Source organism: Phalaenopsis equestris, unplaced genomic scaffold (assembly GCF_001263595.1).
Source record: "Phalaenopsis equestris unplaced genomic scaffold, ASM126359v1 Scaffold000426, whole genome shotgun sequence".
NCBI lineage: Eukaryota > Viridiplantae > Streptophyta > Magnoliopsida > Asparagales > Orchidaceae > Phalaenopsis > Phalaenopsis equestris.
Genome location: NW_018164867.1, coordinates 123,696 through 137,036, shown reverse-complemented (window position 1 = coordinate 137,036; position 13,341 = coordinate 123,696). Strand labels below are relative to the sequence as shown.

Genomic DNA, 13,341 nt, shown 5'->3' with positions numbered 1-13,341 from the left:
AGAAAGATTGGCCATGGATTTGGATGACGGTAGGGTGGTTATAGACCAATTGGAGGGAAAAATGATGGAGGGAATGGTTGAAAAATCAAATGGGGGACATGAAATGAATTTTTTAAAAAAAGGAGGGACATTTAGTAATTTGCCAAGTTAGTTAGGGTAGTTATGCAAAAGATGAAAGTATATGTCATTTGAAATAGGATGAAATAAGGAATCCAATGGCTTAAATTAATTTTAAAAAGGAGGTCCCTAACTCAAGTTATAGGCATTTAAAGTGGATAGGTGGCTTAAAGTTGGTTATAAGGTTGTTAGGATGTGGTTATGGTTAAAAAATTGAATTGAGCTCCTTCTGCTGAGAAGAAGGCAAGGAATTTAATGGTGGAAGTTTATTTAGTTAAATCAAGCTCCATGTGAAGATATTGTTAGTCAAAGTGAGCTCAAACCCTTATGAGAGAGAATATGGTGGATTTTGAGTTGGAGTTTTTTAATTAATTTTATTATGTGAAATTGTGTATTTTTGAATTTACAACAACTTTATTTAAAGTTTAAGCTTTATTTGAAGTAATTTTGAGGTAGTTATGGCCAAATTATCTTATTATTATTGATATTATCAATTTTCTTTCCCTTGATTATCATCAGCTCAACCTCCAAATGAAGCTTAATTTAGGCGCAAAAGGATTCATTTGAAAGGTTTTAATGATATGACACAAGAATGAAGTCTGTTTCTAGAAATATTAATTTGTTAATAAATTTTTATGCATGAACACTAAGTGCTCAATTTTTCATTGAACGATGTCCGATGATCACCAAACTAGTTTGCATGCTCCTCATATATGATTTTAAAGATCATGCAACATACAAAATGTAATTTGGATCACCGAATGGGAGCTTGTCAAAAAAACAATAATTTTAGGGTTTGTGACGATAATATTTGTGCATGAAAACTTGAATTAAAGAGTTTCACGTAAGAATTGTTTCAAACGATTATCAAACTCATTTGTACGATGTTTATATGTGATAATAAGCCTCGTGTAATCTTCAAATGATGACTTGATTCCTACAATGATCTTGGGAGAGAAAATGATAATCTTAGGGTTTCAATGATTAAGGTTATTTTTAGGGTTATCTTTGGGTTTGATTAAAAATAGATTGTATTTGGAGATTGTTTTGATTAATTTTAATTTTTTTATCAAGTTAAAACTTAGTTTATTGAATTTGGTTTTGCTCAAGATAAAGCTCAAATGAAATCCAGTTATATTTAAGTCACAAAAATATGATTGACCAAAAATGAGGTCAACATGCATCTTTGTGCAAAATGGTTTGCGATGATTGTGTTATTGTGATGATTGATGGGCTGGTAATTTTAAGAATTTTTTTTCTGTCGGTCTATCGAGTTATCGCTTGAATCAAGCCTTACAATCTTTTGATCACTCGATTTGGTCATCACTTAGGAAGACCACACGCTATGTTAAATTTATTAAGCAGATTTTATCACAGTCTTCACTGGGTAACCTTCTAGACTTAGCGTTGGATGGATCCGTACGCTACCCACCATGGATCTTTTGTTAATGAGCAGGGCTCTTGATGCCCAAGCTTGACCTATTATGGCTATGACATGAGTTTTGTGGTACATGAGCAATGTGGGTCAGATCTTGTGTAATTTATTAATCTTATGTTTATTAAATCTTGTTAGTTATTTAAAAAAATTTAACAATGAAGTTATCCATCACTGCTAATTATCTTGGAGAATTTTATTGATTGGACGTTATCTTCCTTTTTCAGTTTTGTCGCTTTGTTAAAACCCCCGTTGGCAGGTTGGCCCGAGTTCCTCGAGTGTCGGTCTAACTTGGCAATCCCTTACATGAATTTTCCTATGTTTCCCGAGTGTCGATCAGCCTTGGGATTGTGTGCATAAATATGAATACTTAATCTTTTTTATTAAACTGACAATGAAATATAAAGGTGGGAAAGATAACACAAATTTATTGCTGAGATATAATTTTATTTTCCTAAGAATAGAATGTCTTCAAATCGTCTCCACTCAATGTTCAAGGCATCCCCTTTTTCAGCTTATTCATTTTAAGGGTGACCAACTTATTGACGATGAATGACCCAATCAATGTTTGGTCGAGTTTTCCCATGACATGTCCTTGTGTGGTTGGATCGACTTTCTTCAGCACGAGGTCTCCAATGATGAAAGTCTTCTCTCGAACGTGCTAGAGTACTTAGTCATACGTCTCTTCACTTCTTCCTATATAAGAGCTGAGTCAACTCATTTCTCATCCACAATGTCGAGCAGTGCAATAACGTTAAATGCAATAAGATTTCTCATCTGCAATAAGATTTGGCAAATATTTTTTGCTATAAAATAGGTTAAATGCAAGACAATCATTAGAGACAGTATTCACTTCCACTAATTGACTTAGTTATACATGAGACAAGAAATACGAGAAAAAATCAGTCTAAAATATTATTTTAATTGAAAGGTTTTTATCCTATATCACCTGTGCAATAACAAACCACTAGGCTATTAGCGTAACTCTTGAGGATGTGTGTGTGTGTGTGTGTGTGTGTGTGTGTGGCTATATCACCTATGAAATAACAAACCACTAGGCTATTAGCGTAACTCTTGAGGATGTGTGTGTGTGTGTGTGTGTGTGTGTGTGTGTGTGTGTGTGTGTGTGTGTGTGTATATATATATATATATATATATATATATATATATTAGATGCAGAGAATGAACCAGCTCTGAATGAATTACATTTATAATGCAATGGATGAGACCAAGTAGTTAATAACACTAAACCTGAGAGGACAAAAAGGCACATATAGAGATTTGGGATATCATTGATGAAAAATGGGAGCTTATAGGCCACCATCATTTACAGGTAGTTGTATATTTTCTCAAATCTCATTTTCAATATGTTGCGAACAAATCCACCAATCTTGACATCAAGTTGAACCTATATCATTATATTGATAGATTGATTGACGACCTAAATGAGAGAGAAACTACTAATATGCAACTAGTTCCATTTAGAAATAAGGACGGTTTTGTGGGCTACCACAACCAAATAATACTAATTCAAAATGTTCTCCAAGTAAAATTTTTAATATCTAATCTGTTCACTAAAATAAGTATCAAGCATTTATACGCCATTCTTTTAACTTCTAACTATATAATTTTCTTTTAAATATAGTTGAACGGTGGATTTAGTTTGGCGATAATACTCCGGAGTTTAATATTTTTCTATTAAAATATTAGTATTTACATGTTCGTCATTTGGATATGAGCTTAATTGGAGTACATACAGAATTAAAGAGTCATGCAATGTTGGGCACAGACACAACTCCGACACAACTAAGACACTTATCGGACGCCGCATAGAAGTGTCCAAACTAATTAATATTAAAAAAAAGGGAATTGGAGACACCAGTGTCCAAAATTTTGATACACTTGTCCTAAATTAATGAATAAAAAAATTCTGAAAAATATTTAAAAATTAAAATTAAAAAAAATGTAAAATATAGCAATGATTTGCATACATACCACTCAATTCTTATGTATTTACGTGTCTAACATCAAAATTTTAGTTTTTTCATATACACCACTTTACATATTTATAAAAATTAACAAAAAGTTTTTCATTTGATTTGATTTATATATTTAGATGTGATATAAGATATTTGGGTGGCATCAATGTAAAAATCAAATTTTAGGTTTGAGGTATGTAAATACATAAGAATTTGATGGTGTGTAAGTAAACACCTCAAAATTTAGAGTAAATACCACTCATTTATTAATTTAGTAATTTATTAATTTATTACTATTTACTTATTAGTTATTACTAATTACTTATTAGTTATTACTAATTAGTGATTACGTATCAGGTTTAATGTTTTACTGTTTAGCTTTTGAGATTTTCTCCTGTGTCTACTCGGTCCAAGATCGTTGGCTTCCTCAATTCCTCCTCCCTTCGATTCGCTTCGGCTTCGCGGCCCAACCTGCTCTTCATCTCGGTCACACCCTTGAGATCCTCGCTAGGGCTTTGGCGCTTCGCTAGTGGTAGCTTGGCTTTGGCGCTTCGCTAGTGGTAGCTTGCTGTCATTCTTTTCCTCTGCTCACTGACCACAGGCCATATAGGGTTTCGAGTTTTACTGTTAGGTACTCCTCTGGCTCTCATCTCATTTATTAAATATGTTTATTAGCGAAAATTTTCAGAATAAAGATTGTTGAATGATTGAGAAAGCATTAGATAACAGTGTTCTGAAATTATTTGTCTTTGTTGTTCTTCCATCTTAGTTTATATGGAACTAATAAAATGTTGTTAATTTGTTAAAAAACTTACAGTGAGGATAACCTTTTAATATTTGTTATTACAATGTTAGCTAATCACTTCAAGTATGACTGTCAGTCTTACTCTTAACAATTTTCTTTTGTTTTGCATTTGGATAAATTTAAAAGAGATTGAGTAATTTAGTTTCAGTGTTGAATACTTTAATTTCATATATTAATCTGAGATGTGATTCCAATTATTCTCATAAATGTTGATATCAGCTTCATTTTTCTTGAGAAGGGGTCTCACATAATCATTCTGATAACAAAAGGACTTCAACATTTATATAGGAGAATGCATTAAATACTAATATACAAGAGAAATTAGAGTGTCTTATGGCTTGTTGAGACGTGTAATTTTTATAGAAGTAGAACCATTTTTACAAGATGTAAGATTGGACCTTATTGACACTAAACCATGAGATTATTGTTTTAAGATCTAGAATTTCATAACATTATTTTATTAATAAGCTATATAATTTTTTCTTTTGAGCGGACGTGATTTGCGCCTCGTTTGTCATTTACAAATGTATTCATTTTAAAGCTATCCAAAAATGATTATTTATTGTTATTTTAAAATGTCCAATATGTTAGGTATTACTCATATCTACGGAGTTGGAGTTTCTTGGTGAAGCAGTGTGTCTCCGGGTGAAAATGAGTGTCTCTTGGAATAAAGAGGGTTGGGTGGAGCGAGGGCGTGATTATAATTTTATCTGAGGGTGTGTATATGTCTATATATATATATGTGTAACCCTATGAGATGTGTAGTAACTTCTCTGAAATAGTGAAACCGCCGCTCGCTCCCGAGGACGTAGGAAATTCTTTGCCGAACCTCGTAATCTCTGTGTTCTTCTTCTGGTTTGTGTCGATTCCTGTTTTATTCTGCTAAATTTCACTACAATTAGTATCAGAGCCTCTTTCGAGGGAACAAGAGGAGATCAACGCGAAGAAGGGTTTGGAATCGCGGCAGTTGTTCGCTGTGGGATTCACGGCATTCGCGTAAGGACGTTCCGCGGTCAAGGCTTCGGCTTTGGTCACTGTCAGCAACCAGGGAGTTCGTGTGATTCCTTCGTGCGGAATCGCGACGCAGAAGAAGGTTCGCGGCAAAGGCAGCGCGGAAGAAGATCCGTGGCAGAGGAGAATCGCGGGAGAAATTTCGCTTGCGGGCAGAAGGAGTTCGCGAATCATCTTCTTCGGCAGACGGAATCGCGGGCGCGACAGTTCGGACGGATCGGAGTCGCGATGGGAGAAGATCGCGACAGGCAGAGGAGAATCGCGACAAGAGTACAACGAAATTTTTCGCGGTTCTGCGAGGAGTGCTGTTCAGTGGTTCCGGAAGGAGTTCGGCGGTTCCCTGCGGACAGGATCTGCGGAAGAAACGGTTCCGGAGGCAGTTTTGCGGTCGCGAAGGGCAAAGAGGCGCGAGGTTCAGTTTCGTGAATCATAGTGCAATTTCAGGAAACAGAGGAGTTCGGCAGGTTCAACAATCCGTGGGAAACAGAGGTTGTCCACCGCGAAAGAAGCCTTGTTTTGCGGAAAATTTGAGGAGTTCGACCAGTTAAATTCGTTGGTTCGTCGCAGGAGATTTTGCGACAGGTGGAGTTCGGCAGGGTGCAGGAGGCGAGCAGGCACGATTATTTCGTGAACAGAAGTTTCGTGGAGGTATTCCTCGAACAGGTGCGAAGGGATTAGTGGCTCGCAGAAACAGCAATTGGCCGAGGTACTAGTACGAAAAACAGGAAAAGTGCTTCGTGAGAAAATATGATTCACGAATCACAGGAGAATTGCGGGATAATTGTTGAATTTGACAAGAAAAATTTCAGGTTTCTTTGAATTTATTTGCGGAGTATTTTCTTTTGTTTTTCGAAGCAAGGCAGGAAAATACGGTGCATGATTAAATTTCAAATAGCAATGTCTGAAGCAAAATTAGAGATAGTGAAGTTCGATGGAACGGGGAACTTCGGATTGTGGCAAACAAGGGTAAAAGATTTGTTGGCACAACAACGAATTTTGAAGGCTTTGCGGGTTACGAAATCTGATAATATGGAAGATGAAGATTGGGAAGAGTTACAACTTCGAGCGGCAGGTACCATACGTTTATGCTGGCAGATGAGATTATGTATCATGTTATGAATCTGAAATCTCCAGGAGAAGTATGAAAGAAATTGGAATCTCAGTTTATGTCCAAATCTCTGACGAATAAATTGTATTTGAAGCAAATGTTGTATGGGCTGAAGATGCAGACAGACACTGATCTGGTTCAGCACTTGAATGTCTTCAATCAAATAATCACGGATCTGACACGGCTTGATGTGAATATTGAGGATGAAGACCAAACAATGATTATTTTGTGTTTATTGCCTACTTCTTATGAACATCTGGTGACTATTACATATGAGAAATAAATAATTAAAATTGATGAGATTACTGCAGCATTGTTGGCTCACAACCAGCAGAAGTAGAATGCAGAGGAAAGCTCTCATGGTAATTGTTTATATGCTAAGTGTAATCAGGATCGTGAAAGTAAGGAGGAGAAGGAGAATTCTGGAAGGCAAAGTTCCAGGTCAAAGCCTAAAGGCAAGAAGATTCGTTGCTTTAAGTGCAAGGAACAGGGACATATGAAGAGAGATTGTCCAATGCTCAAGAAGAAGACTCGTGATGTATCTTCCAGGTCTGTGAATATGGTGCAGAGTGATATTACAGATTACAGTGATGGTGATGCGCTTTCAGTTACAACAACTCAGTTAAAGGATGGATGGATTCTTGATTCAGGATGTTCTTATCACATGACACCTAACAGGGAGTGGTTCACTTCATACAGGTTATCTGATTCTGGTTCAGTCTATTTGGGTGATAATAGAAGTTACAATATTGCTGGTATTGGTAAAGTCAGAATTAAGATGTATGATGATACTGCTATAACATTATGTGATGTCAGACATGTTCCAGAGTTGAAGAAGAATTTGATTTCCTTGGGCACTCTACACAGAAATGGTTTCATTCCTAAGGCAGATGAGGATAGGGAAACCATCAGAATTGTTAAGGGTGCACTGACTGTGATGAAAGGGAAGATCACTGTAGGTAACATCTATAAACTGATAGGGAGTACAGTTGTAGGTGGAGATCGCTTTGTTAAATCATATGGTGAAAATGCAATAGGAACTTTGACCAAGCCAGGTTAGGTGGTTTGGTTGCCCAACCCACTTTGTTATAAAGAGACTCCATGAGATTTTTCTCCTAAGGGGCAGGATATTCACAAGGTGGAGATTTTTTCTCCTAAAGGATTGGATATTCGCAAGGTGGAGATTTTCTTCTAAAAGGGCTGAATATTCACTAAAGTGGAGATTTGTTTGGTAGGCGCATATACCGGGTGATGCATATCTCCTAAGGTGTTAGATATTGAGAATTGTTAGGTATGGATAGGTATGGATCATATCTAGGGAGTTGGAGTTTCTTGGTGAAGAGGTGTGTCTCCTGGTGAAAAGGAGTGTCTCTTGGAATAAAGGAGGTTGGGGGGAGCGAGGGCGTGATTTTAATTTTATCTGAGGGTTTGTATATGTCTATATATATGTGTAACCCTATGGGATGTGTAGTAACCTCTCTAAAATAGTGAAACCGTCGCTCGCTCCCGGGGACGTAGGCAATTCTTTGTCGAACCTCGTTAAATCTCTGTGTTCTTCTTCTGATTTGTGTCGATTCCTGTTTTATTCCGCTAAATTTCACAACACAATAAGCAAAAATGAGCTCTATTGGAGATGCATCTAGAGGTGGTGAAGCTTCAGCAAACTCAAACATATAAGAAATAAACTATTATGAAATCACGTCACTAAGCTAGGAAAATCATTTGAAGGTGGAGAAAGTATTACATTTAAGTGCAACTACTGTGGTATCAATTATTAAGGATTATATTCAAGAGTAAAGGCCCACTTACTTAAGATTGATGGTCATGCAATTAAAGTTTACCCCAAAGTAAGTTCCTTATTAATATGTGAAATGTAAAAATAAGTTGATGAAGCCGGGTTAAGGATTAAAAAAACTCTTCCAAAAGAGATACTACTACCAAGTTTTCATGGGTCATGTTATTCTAATTCTTCAATTTAAATTCATAATGCTACTGTCAATGTCGATTAACTTGAAATGAAAGGATACGAGGCTAAAAATAGAAAAGTTATTAGAGATAGTAGTTTGGAAAACCATTTGATTTACATATACAACAATAACTAGATGGTGAAATTACAATGATATTTTTTTCAACTAGCCTCCAATTTAACCTTAGAAGAAATCCACATTCTAAGAATGCTTTTATTTTTGCATGTAATAATAACCTTGTAAGATATATTCCATCAGGGTACAATGTTATTAGATCAAAGCTATTGTAGATAAAAAGATTTAATATTTAGAAATTGTTGTAACCAACAAAAGGTATGTAGAAATAGAAATGAATTATTGTAGTATGTGATGACTAGACTGACCCACAAAGACAACTTATTAATTTTATGATAGTATTAAAAAGTTCTCAAATATTTATCAAAGGTGTAAGAAGATAAATTCTTCATTTCCAATTTGATTACAAAAGTACTAGTGATGGTTCGTTCCTCAAATATTGTTGGAGTAATTAATGATAATGCTCCAATTTGTAGGGTGGCTAATTTTATGGTTAAGCAAATATATCCTCTTATCTTTTGGACACATTGCATTGTCCATACCTTTAATCTTACTCTAAAGAACATATGTGCTGTGAAACATACTGAAGCAAACGACACCGCATACAATGAATGTAATTGGATCATAGTGGTTGTTGGAGATGCTATTTTGGTAAAAAAAATTTATCATGAATTATTTTCATGAGGCTTTCGAAATTTAATGATTTCTCCAATCTGAAAAAGTTTGTTGTTACTGAAAATATATACTTCAGCAATTGTAATGTTAAGAAGATTCAAACAAATTAAAAATACACTTTAAGCAATGGTGATTATTGAAAGATAGTCAAGTTATCGTGAGAAGGATAAGGGGAAGACAATATATGTGAAGGAGAAAATACCTGATAATTTTTTTGGGATAAAGTTGAGTATATTCTATCTTTTATAGATATTATTTATCCCACGCTTCGAGCTGCAGATATAGATAAGCCATGCTTACACTTGATTTATGAGATGTGAGATACAATATTTTGTAAAATGAAGAAGAAATATACAAATATAAAAGAAAGATAAATGATAAAAACTCAAATTTTTTGAGTGTTGTATGTATAATTTTGGAAGATAAATGGAGCAAAACTAACGCACCCCTGCATTGCTTAACTCATTCTTTAAATCCAAGGTAAATTTTATGATTTTGCTTTCTAGTTTACTTTTTTTTCATTAAGTTAGAATCACATAAATCTAATTTTTTTTTTTTTACATTTTTGGAGGATATTCAAGGGATGGCTCGAGGAGAATCCTAAACAAGTTCCCCCTCAAAGAGATTTGGAAATTTAAATTATAATAAAAATTTGTTTGAAGCGTCATTTTCCAAATAATTATGAGAGAACTGCAAATAAATGCAGAGTAAGCTAAGTTTTTTTGAATATTTAGATGAATTTGGAGATCAAGAGTCTTTACGTGATAGGTGGAAGATGAATATGAGATGTGGTTGATTCATGCAGCTGCAACACCTTCACTTCAAATTATTGTCATAAAGCTTTTTGGACTAGTTTCCTCCTTGTTTTCTGAGAGAAATTGGAGTACTTATTTATTCACACAAGCAATGAAGATGAATAAAATAAATCTACAACAAACTGAAGATTTAGTTTATGGGCATACTAATCTTCGTTTGTTATCAACAAAGACTCCAAATTACATGAAAAATGATAACAATATGTGGGATGTTGCAGGAGATGAATTTGAGACCCTCGACGAAATGAAAATTTTGGAGATTGCAAACCTTTCTCTTGATGAGTCAGAGTTGGAATCTATGATATTTAATGATGATGATAGCAGATGTGAATTGTTAAGTAGAAGTATATGACAAAGATGTTGTCCATTCTTTTATTATATTTAATGAATTAGCGTAGCTAAATTTGACGTAATGTGAGATAATATATGTTCTTTAGTTTGCATTTTGTATGTCATAAACTAAACATATATCTATGGCCATATTAGTTTTTGAAAGTTAATATTATTAACCCTTCTCTTTTATTTTTTTAATATATACATATATTTTAATAACTTTTATTATAACAGTGGGTCTAACACGTATCCGTGTCATATATTTTAAATAATAGACATGTCTTATGTCGTGTCATGTTCGTGTCTCTGTATCGTATTTGTGTCCCCGTGTCCGTGCAACATAGATCCTATACTATGTGAAAATAAGATAGTACATCCAACACTATATAATAAGATAAAAAGAAAATATTTTCTTTAAAATTTATAGTACTTGATGTTTCTTAATTGTTAATTTTCAGCTTTTTTTTTATTATTGAATAGGGAAAAGAAAGATAATGAGGTAGAAGAAGAGGAAAAAGAAGGGAACAACTCAACTAACAAAGAGGAAGGGGAGAAAGCTATATGTTATGATAATGATTACAATGAAGGCCACTTAAGTGACAAAAGTATTGAAGACTTTTGTTTATTTTTTTTATCTTCTTATTTACAACTATGGAAGTTACTATGTTAGAGAATAGGAATGAAAAATCTTCTATGCTAAATTTATCTTGTCTTTGATATTTGTGTAATTTAATATTTTTTGCCGTGTTATGACTTTAGTATGTCATCATTTCATATATTTATAAATTAAGACGCCCATATTTTCCTATGTATTTATTTTGTCTATTCAATTTTCAAATTGTGAGACTTACGACTCAACTTCAAAGTTTTTGTCCACCTCATGAATGAAAAAAGGCTCAATGCCTAATTATGCAATTTTAAATATTAGTTGTAACATTACATTTTTATGGTTGTTTAGAACTAGTCATTGCTTTTGTTGCTTTATGCATTTGCTTGCTCACCATTATCTAAACAGAACATCTCTGATTCTGGAACATTACTACTCCTTTATGGCCTTACCTGCTTAGACCGATTTACCGGTTTGTTGCTTTGTTGCAGTTCTCCATCACTAAATAGATACTTCTTGATCTTCATTTTAGTTGAGCAGGCAAGCAAACAAGTTTGGAGGCTTGTTCAATTTTGATTTGGGAATTGTTTGTGTTGACATTTCATATGGTTTATTTCTTAGCTCATTTTTTTGTTTCTACTCCTTTTATAAATAATTTCTCCTGTAGTGCACAGGTTTTGTGTTTGAACTTCACCAGTTATAATTAGTTGTTATAGTTAAGGAAGGAATTGGTTAGGCGTGGCCATCATTTAAAGCCAAATCCCACATTAGTTTCCAGTTGTAAAGTTCCAGGACAATTCAAGCAAACATTACACTTATGCCAAAAATATAACTAAAAAAACGATGGGGATAAAGCGAGACGATGAAAAGCGTAGCAGATTTCTCTGGAGCAAAGAAAGAAATGTCATGCTAATTTCCATCAATCTTCAATTCACTTGACACAATTTTCTTCAACAAAAGAGCAAAAAATTATAACAGAATAAAGAACAAAATTATACCTCCTTACAGACAACTAAAAAAAGGTTGTTAGAATGTGTCATTGGCTAATAAAGCGAAGCCGGAGGCAATGTTTATAACACTTTCCAGCAACAACAGTGCAAGAAAATCTTCAAATCGCCCGTGCAGCCCTTGAAGTTATGCTTTCATCGTGATTTTCTTTTCCAGAAGCTGAAGGAAAGCTTATACAGAGCTGATAAATTGCAAAAAAAAAGACCCTCGATTTTATTAGATATAGATCCTGTGAAAATTCCTCTTCGTGAGCTTCTTCTGGCATACGGGACACATCTTCTGCTTTGAGATAGCAGTAGCAATGCAGCTAAGACAGAACAAATGTCCACAGATCGTCGATGACGGCACAATTAAGAATTCCAAACACACAGGGCATTTTATTTTTAGTCCCTTGGATGGAGCTGGAGCTGGAGCTGATTTCCAATCAAAAGGATTAGGCTTCAATCCCATGTTCATCTACCAACAGCAAAAATATCTGAGTTTCAGAACTAAAATGAAAACAATTTCATTGCGCCAGATTTTATAACGCTGATATTATAAATATTAAGTTTGCCGAACAATTTTATATCTCCATATCAATCAACATGAGATATTATAAGACCATTCATTGAAAATGTATGCCAAATAATATTAGTGATGAATTGGAGTTAAGTTTGACTTGCCAGAAGTGCTCATTGTAAATGAAAAAAAAAAAGAAAAAGAAAAACAAACCGTCTATTTTTTTATCGCCCACAACATCAAAATTTTAACGCCATTACAAGGAAAAAAGCAAGTGAAACACAAACAGGCACAAATTAGAACAGGAAAATCTGCAAACAATATTCTAACCAACACCTTTTCAGTCATCTTCACATGCAGCATACTTTATCATTAATATGTTAGTATCACATTGAGAATGTTCAGAAGCAACAAAAACACAGAATTTGGGTTGGTTATTCTCAAAATTCATGAAGTTTAAAAATGCAAAAAGATTGCTATGTATATATGTTAAAATTCAATGAATTTGTTTGGTTGGATTCAAAATTAAATGCATTGCAATTTTCTTTTCTAATTTATAAAATATTTCAGATGCATTAAAAGTTTGCAGCAAGTGGTCACGATGCAGGGATGAACTGTGGGCCTTGAATGGATGCAGTTGCAACCAATGAATCATGAACTATTACAACGCAAATTTTGAAAATCGCCAAATTTGGGTCACTTCTAGATAAGGGTTCAAATACGTCAAAACTAGATTTTGCATATTGTTTGCTTTAAACTAAATGCTGAGTTGGATTGCAAAAGGAAGGAATACAATGCGCTCCTAGCGCCTCCAACCAAACACTACAAATAATTTTGCATTTTTTTTTCAAAATTTTTTATTAGTTTTATTTTGGTTTATTATTATTATTATTATTATTATGATATAT

At 34.2% G+C, this 13,341-nt stretch overlaps 1 protein-coding gene across 1 annotated transcript in view; it reads right to left on the bottom strand.

Moving 5' to 3' along the window:
- Positions 1-11,780: 11,780 nt before the first annotated feature.
- Positions 11,781-13,341, bottom strand: part of LOC110027361 (serine/arginine repetitive matrix protein 1-like) — an 18,244-nt gene continuing 16,683 nt past the window's right edge. The window contains exon 19 of the mRNA XM_020728751.1: positions 11,781-12,391. Within this exon, the coding sequence (XP_020584410.1) occupies positions 12,152-12,391 (240 nt within the window). The 3' untranslated portion in view covers positions 11,781-12,151. The remainder of the gene's footprint in view (positions 12,392-13,341) is intronic.